We start from the raw sequence: 13463 nt of genomic DNA on the forward strand, positions 1-13463 counted from the left end.
TTCCACAAGAATTGGCAAGATTAAACTGCAGGTGGCAGTGAAATGTCAGGGGATGCTGAGTTTGAACGTTAAATATGTCAAGAATGGAATAAACAAGGCTTGGATTCACGCTGCCTATGATTCATGAGTTCCATGTCCTTTCACTGTGGAATGCTTTTTGACTGCGTTTTTTACTGTGGATTTCTTTATGAAAAAACTCATTGAATTTTTATTTTTGGAGGTGCCCCCCCAACACCCCGTCCCTTTAATGTTTTATATATTCCCAAACACCCACATCTCAAATATATACTTTTCTAACCCCCCTAAACATTTCGATGAGTTTTGTTTGTTAAAGAATCTGCTGTAAAAAAAACACGAAAAAACATTCAGCGATGAAAGTACGTTGTTCCGATTTATGATTGCATTTGCTAAACACGCTATAATTAGGTGCAGTGAATGCTGTACCTCTTGAATCTTTTCACTGCTGCAAGAATTGTTTTGCCGCTTGAGGCGAATTTGCCATTAAATAAGATAAGGATGTCACGTCCTTAGCATTGACAATCTAGCGCCAGTGATATGACAAGCACCTTGTAGTGATGTGTCTTTGGAATGTTGGGGCACGCGAACCAATCTCCCTGCATTGTTCGGAGCTTGGTTCGCATGACCCAGTGAGCCGTTGGAGGAGTTGTCGAGTGGTTGGGCACGGCGGGCCCCTTGCCGAATAAACTTACCTGTTTGTTCCACTCGAAGTGCCTCTCCTTCATTCTTACATTGGCGACGAGGATGGGAGAGGGGGCCCGCCACGGCGCTCCGACTGTCCGCAGCCCGTGGCCAGTGAGCAGCCGGTCCGCCGCACACAGCCGCAGCGCCACCTCAGCCCCTTCTACCTGGGCCTCGGCAGCGCGGACGGCTGCAGGCCCGGGGCTGTGAGGAGCGGTGCAGCGTCTGGAAGGGCTTGGAGCCCAAATGCTGTGATGAGGAGGGGCCTAGAGCCCATTGTGGTGCAGCTGAGGGGCATTTTATTCAATGAAACAGCAGTGGAACCAGCACACTTCAAAGTGGTTAAGAAATGAAAATGGGCAGTTTAGGAAACTTGGTGGTGGGACAAACCTGCAGCAATCTTTTTTTAATGAAAACCCTGCTGCTGGACCACCCCACTAAAACATGTTTGTTTAATGAAAATCGCAGAATGGCTCAACCTGAAAATGTTTTTGGTTAATTATGAAAATAGTGGCAAATGGGCCGGGCTACTGCTAACATGATTTTGTGATGAATTAGATTGCCAACAGCAGGACTAGCTGTTGGCAATCTAATTATTTAATCAAAAAAGGCCTACCTGCTGAATATATTTTTGATTACTTATGAAAATAGTGGCAAATGGGCCAGGCTACTGCTAATATTATTTTGTGATGAAATGGCAGCAGGACTTGCTGTTGGCAAACTGGTTATTTAATTAAAAAAGGCTAGCCTGCTGCAAAGATTCATCTAAAAAAAAATAACACTGACAGTACCAGCCCATTGCAATATATATATATTTTTTTAAACCTATAAATTCTAAGTTAAGGTAAAACTGCTAACACATATTTGCTTATAATGACAAGTGATATTTGAAATGTTGAATGCAAACCAGTCGTAGGATCAGGTACTTGCAAATAGTACTTCATGACAAAACGGCAGAGGGACCAGAACAGCATACATGTTTACTCAGTAAAATAAATAGTAGCTGGAAAAGTATGCTTCAAATGGAAGTTCATCCCACCGCAGAGGTTCAGTGATGGGGAAACAGTGGCAGCATAAGACAGCTACAAATGAAGCTGCATGAAATGCCTTTTCTAATTTCTTTTCCAGGTCTGTGCCCATCAAATAGTTTATTTAATTTCATGCAGTGAGCATTAATTATATACTTAGATGAAAGCGTGGTGCATTCTGCTTCAACTGCTTTCTGTTCATTGCTAGTAGCAAATGCATTCATTTATTATTGGACAGGATCCCATTAACATTACGTTAATAGAAAGGTGGCCTCAGCCTGCCAGTTATCGGTTGCGATGGCGCTAGGATCTTTTGTTGGTTATAGAGTGGCTGTGACGAATTCGACCATCTGCATGGTGGGTGTGCGCTCGCCTGGGCTTTTTGAAATGTTTAATTAAATGCAATAATGGTAGACCAACCTCCAGAAAAATGCGGGGCTAATCGACAAACATTTTCCTATGCTCAAACCACCACAAACACATAGAACCATGTAGTCTGGGTGGACACAGCCTACAGGTACTATCTGCCTTTTCATATTTAGTTGGAATGTGACAGCCAGGAGTACACTATGTCATCTCCAGGAAGGGGAAGGACCTAGCCTCCTTCTGCCATGGCCATCTTGATTAACTAAAAACGCTGCCATGGATCTGCCCTGCTCTTTTGTTGGGCCCTGCAGCTGAGGTTGGCAATTAACATACCAATTAGAGGTAATGATATGATATGATAGGTATTTATAACGCGCTTAATACCCAGAGGTTTCTAAGCGTGGATCCGGGGATTGAACCTGTTTTGCTCCATGTCATCTTGCTTCCTAAGTGAGCACGTTGCCCCTGAGCTATCCTCCTGAGACAAACTTCTCCTACTGTACCGCTCACCTGGTATCCACAGGGACGTCACTCAGCCTGTTTAGTATTTAGTATTTATTTATTTATATTGCGCACCTAACCGAGAGGTAGCAAGGCGCAGAGGCAACAAGAGGATTGCAAAGCTTGTTTACATATGAAGGTACGTGGTCCGGCTGTGGTTACAGTGCTGGACGCGTAAGATGGAAACAATGCACGCTGAGGAGGCATAACTTACAGTGATAAACAATATAGTCAATATTATATACAAGGAGCAGGTTGTCTCATGACAGATATCTACGTCAAACAGATGACAACCTATGTGTACATATTTACGAACATATTGGTGTGGTGTAGAGCATCAGGGCAGCAAGAGAGCAGGCGGTTGTTTTGTGTCGTGAGCCTTGAGCTAGTGGATGGTTGGCGGTAGGGAAGGTCCGCCCTACAAGTAGGAGGGAGGGAGTTCCAGAATTGTGCTGCTTTTACCGGAAAGCTGTTCCCTCCCGACATAGTACGTTTAAACCTAGGCACCAGAAGGAGATTAGAGTTGTCCATCCTGGAGGGGCGAGAGGAAGTAGGTCTGGTGAATCTAGTGATAAGGTATTGAGGGGCTGCTTGGTGGAGGCATTTGTGAGTCAGGGACAGCGATTTGAGGAATATTTTGTCTTTAGTGGATAGCCAATTGACGTTCTGACCTCTTACGACCTCAAACCCTTCCCTGGAGGCTATTCGACTGGAGACTGGGCCTGAAACACAGGATTGGTAGAGTTTAACTCCCTATTGTCTCTGTGTGCTTGAACCCCTTCTTTCCTCCGGTCCAACCCTTCTCTTTGATCCACAGCTCACCTTGTTTTCTTGGATAGTGTGCTCTCCGTCCTGCCTTCAGCGCAGGGGCGCGTTGATTGATGCAGGCTCATTGCTGCCTAGTTACTTCACTGGCAAGAGTCCGACAGGTAAGTATGAGTCTTTTGAACAGTTCTCTTCCTTAGATGATGGTCGGCGTCCGGGGATGGCAGCGTGCTGCTGAGATGAGTAGCGCTGAAGGTGAGTGAGAGCGCGATGCGCTATGCACCCCTTTCATATTTGCATTGAACTGAGTTATTTTTCTGTGCCTTTTAGGTGCCGCAACATTTTCAGCGTGGATGCCGGTTATGAAGAACAAATGCGGTGGGTAAGAGTGGTATGCGGCACCTCTAGATGTTTCCACGCTAACCTGGAGTGTCTTTTCCCTCTTGCAGATGGATGAGAAGTTCCGGAGACAGAGTTCCCCCAGAGTGGCTGGGATTCAGGTAAGCGTTTGAAGCTCGTACAGTATTTAAAAATAAGCGAAGATTTGCAGAATGCTTACTAATGTCTTTTTCTGTTCTTTTCCCTTTTCCTTAGGAAGCGGCGTGCCGGGATGGGAATGACACCGGCGAAGATGCCCACAGAACAGAAGGAGCAATGACTGATGGGCAGAAGCACCGCAAGGTAAGGCTGTTCCTAACGGTGTTCTTGTTCTTGCAGGAGCTGAGCGCAGAAGAAAGATGGAGGCCTACTGGAGACTGATCCGAACACGGTGAGTGTCACGCTGCAGGTGCAGAAAACGCAAAGCTTGTTTCTCAGCCTGGGTGTGGCTTAAATCGTCTCTGGGTATCCCAGGTGCCTCTGAGCTGAACCACACCCAAAAGCCTAGACCGCACATGCAGTTCTGGGAACCAAAATATATGGGGTCATCCATCTTGTCCCCATCAATGCACTACAAGCCAATCCCCAATGTTATCCTATGGGAGTGAGTGAGTCTGGTGCCACAACCGCCAAGTCTGACTCCAAGTGGGTCTTTGGAGGGATGGAGAGGCCCTTGAGGGCCATGTAGGTTATCGTGGCCTGGCTCCAGACTGACATCTTGGAGGGCTGGGGACATGAGGGGAGGAATCATGACACCTACTTCACTTACTTCAAACAGGCCCACATGGGACCTGGCTGCAGAGGTTAACAAAAGAGACGGGAAACCTATAGCTAGCTCCCACCCTCAGTATCAAGGACAGTGAAAGAGTCATTTCTGGGACTGTGAGTTTACTGTAGGCCATCCTGTTAGGGGGAGCCCATTTGCAGAAGCCAGAGTGTCTGGTCTCACTGCAGCGTCAAGGGAGACCTGCCACTTTAATCAGGAGTCACAGAGAGATCCATTAACCAGTGAGACTCTTTGATCAACAACAGATAGGAAGATGGGTCGGACTTGTTTCCACCCGCTTACCTTTCCTGTTGGAAAGCACTCTGGTGATGACCTCATGCATACAGGAGATTGTTGGTAGGGACCCTGCAAATGGTTAATTAAGGTAGGCTTCGTCTACACCAATCACTGTCACCCACTTGGTTGTAAAAGAGGACTGAGCACCTCTTTTGGCAGATCATCTGAAGACTTACAAGAAGTAGGAAAGAAGAACTCATCCTTGGACCCTGGCTTCTGGTACAGTCTGCCTAAACCTTCCGCCAGTGAAGAAAGGCCAGGATATCCAAACAGGGATGCAAGATTCCTCGCCTAAACATCTCCCAGGGAACAGAGGGAGATAAAGTACTCAGACGATCCTCCAACCGCTCCAGAACCGGTACCCAATCAGCAAACAGCGTGCCCTGCTAGGCTCTTCAGCAAGCATCCTGGATATGAAGTGCCAGAAGGTTTCTTAACCTGCAACCCAGGAGTAGGCACCTTCAACACACTCCACAGCTGTGGGCTGTACGCCTTAAAGGACAACACAAGCTCAGAGAAGTGCCTCAACGAGCATCTACTGATGTCCGCCTTAAAGGACATTTTCGAGCCAGTTGAATTCCACGATCTGCAACCGACTGCACCAATAACTGTTGTCAAGTCGCTGTCACTTAAAGACATCCAAGATATCTCGACCAGTGTTTCAGAACCGCTGATCGGCACTGACACAACGATTCCTGACCCCGAGCCATCGTATAGACCAGCCTTCAGCCATTCGTCCAGCTTCAGTCACTGAACCGTCTTGCCAACTGATGCCTGCAGCTGACTCCCATCTTGAATTCTGGCACAGAAACCTGCAAAGCGCCCTGCAGCCAACTCAATCCTGTCGAGCACCAAGAACACCTACAGCACAAGGTACATTGTGGTTATCTCCCCCTGGTTCTTGTCAGAAGGCCCCTGGAGACATATTAAGACTCATGGGCCCTCATTACGACCCTTGCGGAAATTGACTGACCGGACCGCAACAGCGTAAATAGCGTTTCCGCCATTGCACGAAGGAGCAAAGTGCGGCTAATTACGACCCATCGGGCACGAGCATTACGCCATGGCGGAATCCGAAAGGCTGCGATGGCGGAAATGACCCCAAAACGGCCCTTACCGCCGCCGTACGCTGCACCAGGTGCAATACCGCCACCCATCTTAGCGGTCACCGTAATGAGCGGGCACCGTAATGAGCGGGCACCGCAAATTACGGGCACCGTAAATATACGGAAACGGAAGTAAAAGCATGTGGCCGGAACGGGAAACAGCACGCCGCACAACTATAAAATCCGAATCCCAACACAACCATTAAAAATCCGACCCTGACACACATCCCAACCCGTTAGCAACCCCAGTTAAAAAAATAAATATGGGAAAGGTAGCCAAGAAAGCGTGTGATCGCAAGCGGCAGGTCCACTTCTCCCGAGAGGAACTGACCGTGCTGACCGAGACCCTGCAGGAAAATGCCGCCGTCGTCTTCTCCAGTCAAATGACCAGGACGGCCCTTGCCAACAAGAAGGCCATATGGGCCCTTGTGGCACAGCGCGTAAGTGCGGTGGGGACAACACCCCGCACGCCACAGCAATGTCGCAAGCGGTGGGACGACCTGCGGATCCGCGTACGCAGCATACTTTCTGCGAACAGGAACATCGCCACAGCTACCGGGGGGGGATCAGAGTCGCCCATCAAGTTGACCCCCTGGGAGGAGATCTGCGCCTCCACCATAGGAATGGAGAGCATAGAGGGAGTCGGAGGGATGGAGAAAGGAGTGCCGACATCCGGAGAATCAGGTAGGTTGGCCAAGAGAAACAATGCGAAATCCACAAACCACGAACATGTGCAGTACCATGTGACCCCATAGTGCAATACATACTTTGCCCTGACAGCGCCCTCTAAAAGTCAGAATGAATAAACAAATTAATCAAGATGCCATAAACAACCCCTACATGTGCAGCATGCACCCCCTAACTGCAGGCAGCCAAATGAATGCATCCTCAATCCACACGAAAATGAGACCACCTCCAAGGCCCAGTCCCATATCAGCCTCATGTACCACCCCAATGCATTTGATACGTTGCCATTCCAAATCCGACAGACCCATAACTAACGCTCGCCCCTCTTTACTCCACCACAGGGTCCGATACCAACGACGAGCTGCAGGACACCCCTACCAGCACGCCTGCAAAGAGGGCCAGGACCAACGTCCCAAGAGCCTCCACCTCAGGTGCAAGGATCAAGACACGGCAGCAGCAGGAATCAAGTGCCAGCACACTGGAGGGGACTGCAACAGGCACCCCAGCAGCCAGCAAGTCCACAACCCCAGCACCACAGGTCCCCCCAAAGAACGTATCTGATGGCACTGCCTCTGGTGGTAGCAGCACCATAGGTGACACAGCTGTCATGCCAGCATGCTCCGACACGGAAAACAGTGCTGGCGACGTAGGTACCATCCATGACCTTTCCCAATCCCCCTGCATGTCCCATCCCCTACACCATGACGAAACCACGCAGGGGCACCCAGAAGACGACGACTGGCCAACCCCCACAAGTCCTGTGCCAAGGCAACATGTGTTGAGCAGCCCCCCTGTCACACCACCGCAAATGTCCATGGCCCAGCAGAGGCAACAGTCCCTCGACCTGCTGATCGAGCAACAGCAGGAAGTGTCCACGCTACTCAAGGACCATGCGAATGAATGCGGGGGTTCCAGGGCAGCCATGGAAACATCCACCGAGACACTCAGGGCACAAATAGAGAAAAGTAGTGAGAGCCTCAGGGGAGAAATGGAGAGAAGCACCGAGAGCCTGAGAGCACAAATGGAGAGAAGCACCGAGAGCCTGAGAGCACAAATGGAGAAAAGCACCGAGAGCCTGAGGGGGGAACTGAATGCGACGTCCAAAGACGTTTGTGCTGAACTTGCTGCTGTGCGCCGTGTGCTCTCGGAGCTCTCACAAACCCTCAGAGACATGCATGGACGCGAGCAGGCAGAGACGTCATCCGTGGCAAGTTCCGTCCAGGGCAGCCCCCAACGCAGATCTGGCAGGAACCTGCGCTCCACGGGCAGGGGTGCCCCTGATACCCGTAGAGGGGGCTTGCAATAGCGTCTACCCACGGGCAGCATGCATATTTGGACACTGGTGTTGGGGGGGGAGGAAGTAGGGTGGAGGGGGTGTGTTGGGCTTCACTGGGTGGCGGGTCCATAGGGTGTATGAATCAAATCACATTAACAATACAGCACTTCATTATCATCCAATGACATGTGTGGACATTGATATTTGCGTACGAGGCCTTCATAGGCGTACAGTCCACTATGTGCCTGTACTACACACACACAGTGCCACAGGTCCCCTTTCCGTGTAATAGGCACCATGCGTGGTTGCTAGAAGCATGCATCTATGATGCTCTGTCGGATTGCACGTGCATCCTGTGCCTCATGGACTCCTTGGGGTGCCTCCACATCCCCACCCTCATCATCATCATCTTCAGGTGCATGCAGTACAGCGTCAGGGGGCATGGGCACATTCCTACGTATGCACATGTTGTGCAGCATGACACATGCCATGACCATCTTAGAAACCCTCTCATGGCTGTACATGAGTGCCCCGCCAGACCTGCTGAGGCTGCGGAAACGAGCCTTCAGTAGGCCGAATGCCTGTTCAATGACCACACGGCTACGTGAGTGGGCATGGTTGTAGTCCTCCTCATGCTGGTTCTGTGGGTTCCGGATTGGTGTAAGGAGCCATCTCTTCAGTGGATACCCGGCATCACCTGTATGGGACGAATAAAGGGTGTCAGTGGAATGATAGTGCTAAGTAGCCCCCCCCCCCTCCTGCAAGGTCATTGACGCATCAAATGGGCCACGATGTCATGCATGGAATGAGACTCACCGAGTAGCCAGGATCTGTGCCCTGCGTGTCGCTCCATGTAGCGTGGTATTCTTGTGTTCCTCAGGACCATAGAATCATGGGTAGATCCTGGAAATCTGGCACAACAATGCGTAAAGATCTTGTTGGAGTCACACACCATTTGCACATTGATTGAATGAAATTGTTTCCGGTTGCGGTACTGGACCTCCATGGCATGTGGGACAACCAATTCAACATGGGTGCAGTCGATGGCACCAATGCAACCCGGGATGCCGCCAAGTGCATGGAATCCCACCTTTGCGTTGGTAATCTCCTGGTACGTGCGTGGTAGTGTGATGTGGTCGTCGGCGTGCTTCAGGAGGGCATCGTGCACTTGGGAGAGTGTCCGTGAGAACAGTGGCTGTGAAATGCCATGCAACTGTCCCACTGTGTGCTGGTAGGTGCCTGTGGCCAGGAAGTGGAGTACAGACACCACCTTCAGTAGGGGTGGGATGGCGGTTGGGCTATCTATCATGCTCACGAGGTCAGCATGTGTCATGTCCACAATGGCGATTATGGTGTCCCGGTCCAAACGGTAGAGGGTGTGGATCTGCTCAGCAGTGAGGTTGAACGGATCAGCTCGGAGGCGTGGGATTGCGGGCCGCCTGCGTGTTGGTAGTGGCAGTGCTTGTGGGCCTTGCTGACCCTGCCTTGCCCTCCTCCTCCTCCTTCTCCTCCGTCTCCCCTGTGCGCCCGGTTGTTGTACCTGTTGTTGTTCGTCGTCTTCTTGTAGTTGTAGCACTTGCAGTGCTATCTGGTGCCCCAGGCCCAACATCGCTAGTCCTGCCGGTAGCATTTTGGAGTGGGAGTGGTTGTGGGAGGGGTTTGGGTCTGCTATATATGTGCTGTCGGCCTGTATGGCCTCCACCTGTGCTGATTGAATGAATCTGTGGCGGATGCAATCCCTTCTGGCCGAGCACGTCCCGCACGTAAGGCTGCATTTGGCCGCATGGCATCTTGGGATTGGAATCATGTATCAAATCCCGATGGCAGTGTGATGTACTTTGACTGATTTTCATGCTATGCTCCCATTGTTACACATGCTATGATTGCAGCCGCTTACATACCTGTGAAGAGTCAGTGGTATGTAGGGCTCGATCGATGGCCGACCCTCATGCAGCACAGTATCGTACTTCACCGACGGGCGTGGCGTCCCATTTGTGATTGCAGCCAGTTAGCATTATGACACACAGCCGCACTACATTGATGTAATTGTGAATGCAAGCGTTCACAGAAGCCTTTTCGACGTAATGTTGCAAGTGAGGAATTCGAAGGCCAGGATTTTTGGTTGCGAAGTAGCGGTGAGGAGACGCCCACAGGTCTGCCTGGAAATGTAACGTTCTATTGTTGAATGTCCTTGGGACAGGGCCCATAACGAGCAAGCAATGAATGACATGAATTGAATGGGATGCGCAATAGCGTAGTGGACGATAAGGCAGGACGTTCCCAAGTCCATCTAGCTTCACGACACTACAGATCCGGCCAGGAGCACAGTGGTTTTTGCAGACTGCATTACGCACAGACGCGATGGAAGTTTCACATATTATGTGAGTGAATGTTCATGCGTTTTCATTGCGGGATGAGGGAATGATGAATGGATGCATGGACAGATGATTCCATTTAGGGTCTGCCATGTACATGTGTTTTTTGATTCAATCCCCTTCCCCTGCGCTATGTGATGCAAGGCTGCCATAGTGGGACTTACGTCTATCTGCCCTTGTCGGATCCTCCCTGTCTCGACGCGCCTTCATACACTTGTGTCTAGGCACGTTACTAATCCCATGTCATGGGTTCTATCTTGACGGACGCATGCACAGTAACCGACGTTGCCAATGGTGTATTAACCTCGATTGGTTTCGTTATGTATCGATACTGATTTAGGGGTGTGTATATTCCTTTGGAGTGGGCTAGCATGCATATGGGTGTGGATTTGGTGTGTTGAATGAAGATAGTGATGCATCATGTGTCCTGTAGTGCAATCGGTTAATTTGTGTTTCATTTTGGTGACAGGTATCTCCTGCCCTATTGCAGATGCCATCTGTACGCCACTCCTCCAGATGGATTTTACTCTCGACACCTGCAGCTTCGGGTGAATCAGTGGAGCACCATTACGATCTTATGGGACGATCGCCAATGGGCCACATGCCCTTACGCTGTTCTGGTGGCTAGGTGCAACATTTCGGCCTTTCAGCTGGACTAGTGCCTGCCTCATGGGACGGACCTGCGGTTCTTGCCGCTTCCATGTTGCCTTTTGGAACGTTGATGTTGGCCCTGTGTGCCATGATGGTACAGGGCGTCACACAAGTGGAAGCTGGTCAATTATTGCAGATGCAGCCCTCGGTGATGATGGATGTTTTGGTGTTATTTTACAAATTGCTGTGAGGCCTTTGTCATTTGGATGTGCATTTAAATTGTATTCCGATATTTGGCGTGTTGCGTTATTCTTTGCAGGTGATGTGGCGATTTTCGATTTGTGGCGGTATGTATTGCGAGATGATCTGCATTGTGTTCCGCCTTCTGAGTTGAGTTGTGTGGTACAGTACTGGCCGCTTTTGCCTACGTAGCACAGTGTGGTCACGGATAGGGGCTGCCATTGTGACTGTTTACATGATGTGCTGTTCAGGGGCGGGGGATTGGCTTTTGGCCGACTGGTGCCTGTCAGCCAGGTCGATTGATGGTATGATGGGATGTTCAGAATGTGGCTGGTCACAGGTGCCTGTGTTTGCGTGCGTTTGTTGGAGGGGGACTGGGGTCATGTCCATTGGAATAGCTTCTGTATTGATGCCATCTGTGCCCTGCAGCTCCCATCGGCCCCTCTTGGGATGTGCCTGGCTGCTCAGTCACTCTGCCAACTTGTGTGGTACATGCTTCTGCTGATGGTTGGTTTGTTTACTGGCAAGAGTACAGGGCTGGTGCAATCCCCCTCAGGATGCTGTTTTGGATGTTGCCTTGCGCTGGTGGCAAGCGATGGGGGACTACTGTTGTTTTGTGTCATGTGTTCTTGATTTCCATTTTGATGTCTTGTACCTTCACATGCCTGTGCTGCATCAGTACGGCTATGGTGACATGCCGTACATGGATGCCCACTCACGGGGCGCTTTGAACACCTGCATGCATTTCTACGTTGGCATGCATGGGTGAATTGTAGATTTCACTGGTTGCATGGTGTGAGTACATTGCGCCTGCCAGGAGTTGTGCAATGTGGCCAGGGAGTGGAGTACAGGCACTCAGTGGGCCATTTACGGTTGGTTCACGATGCCGTATTTCTCGCCATGGCGGGATGGTCCATTCCGCCATGCCTGATGGCGTTAGGTACATGTCCGCTAGGGTCGGAATTGGCGTACCGTTGCACCATGGTGGTGTTTGCGGTTTGGCATGGTGCGCGCGCGCGTGCTTAGTGCAGTTAGCGTTGGCGTTCACTACGGTGTCGCTAATGGCTTCGTACTTTGCGGTGACGGGTCATAGTCGCACCGAGCGCTTTTCGATGGCGGTATTGCTTTTCCGCCATCGTTTTCCCCTTTCCGCCAGGGTCGTAATGAGGGCCATGGTTCCCTTTGTGCTGAACCCAAGTAACCTTTAATTGTTGTATTAACCATACCGACTACCCTACTGTCAGTATTCAGTGCATCCCTTTTTCTTCTTTGAAACTCTCTGTCCTCTGTATTCCTTAACAGGGTGGGTTGTATTTTGTAGTGTTGCTAGAACTGTCTGTTGTGATATTAATAAAGTCAATATTTTTGATACAACCTTGACTCGCCGGTCCCTTTTATCATTGGGTAATAATTATATTTTCGCTTTGTTCCAACTTGCCAACGATCGACAACCTTTCTGAGATAAGCGTGCCATCTCACACTCAAGAGCATCAGTTTCATGTGCCCAGAAACATTACTCAAGTTGTTGAAACAAATAAGAACTTATGGGCATGCAATGGTATGTGAGGGTGTTTTGTGTTGCCAACTGGGTGGTTTTACAGGCCAATCATACAAAAGATAGAAAGCACAGCTGTAATAAAAATAACAAGATTACCCAAGCAATGGTTGGTTTTGGTATTATTTATTTGAAATTATGAAGTATTGATTTGTTCCTGCAATTTAGATTTTAAATTGGTGGATTTGTGCAGAATTTTTGTGTTTTGTATTTTTACTAAATACCTTCACTCATAGAAGAGAGTATAACTGTTTATTTGATTTTTTATTATCTGTTACGGATTCTGATCCATAGTCAACTATCCATTCCAAATGATTTCTCCAGGTATTCTTAACATAGAAACGACACAGGCCCATGGACACAAGGATTGGACGTATTAAAGGACCAGATTAATGACCGAGTTGCAAATGTGGGACTAGACATTCAGTAAGAGAAGGGACAATTAGATCAGTCATTACCAAAATGACGACAAGTCAGTGCTGACTAATCTTTCTGAGGCTCGCTTATTCCACCTGAACTTGGGTGAAAGCAGAGTGGCGGATAGAGATGCTGATATTATAACAAAAACAAGATTCTACCAAAAATACATTGATAGAAATGATAAACTTGCACTTATTTGACAATGCGAATTTAAAACAAGTAATTGGATTGCAAGAGACACTTGAAGTTGATCAGACATCTATAAAGCAACATAGAACAGATGCAAGAGGAAATAAAACACAAATACAGGCAAAGTAAAGCCTAGACTCTGAGGTGTTGGGTCCTAAGGACACTTCTGCTAGTGTGTGCAGACACAAACATTTATATATTAAATGATCACACCATATGCACAA

At 49.2% G+C, this 13463-nt stretch overlaps 1 protein-coding gene across 1 annotated transcript in view; it reads left to right on the plus strand.

Annotated features, from left to right (window-relative positions):
* LOC138580194 (C-type lectin domain family 2 member B-like) overlaps nucleotides 1-10918 on the plus strand; it is a 128101-nt gene extending 117183 nt beyond the window's left edge. Inside the window, exon 5 of the mRNA XM_069650533.1 lies at nucleotides 10714-10918. Coding sequence (XP_069506634.1) covers nucleotides 10714-10903 — 190 coding nt within the window. The 3' untranslated portion in view covers nucleotides 10904-10918. The remainder of the gene's footprint in view (nucleotides 1-10713) is intronic.
* Nucleotides 10919-13463: the final 2545 nt, after the last annotated feature.

This window comes from Ambystoma mexicanum, chromosome 3p (genome assembly GCF_040938575.1).
Source record: "Ambystoma mexicanum isolate Mex_15411 chromosome 3p, UKY_AmexF1_1, whole genome shotgun sequence".
Lineage (NCBI taxonomy): Eukaryota > Metazoa > Chordata > Amphibia > Caudata > Ambystomatidae > Ambystoma > Ambystoma mexicanum.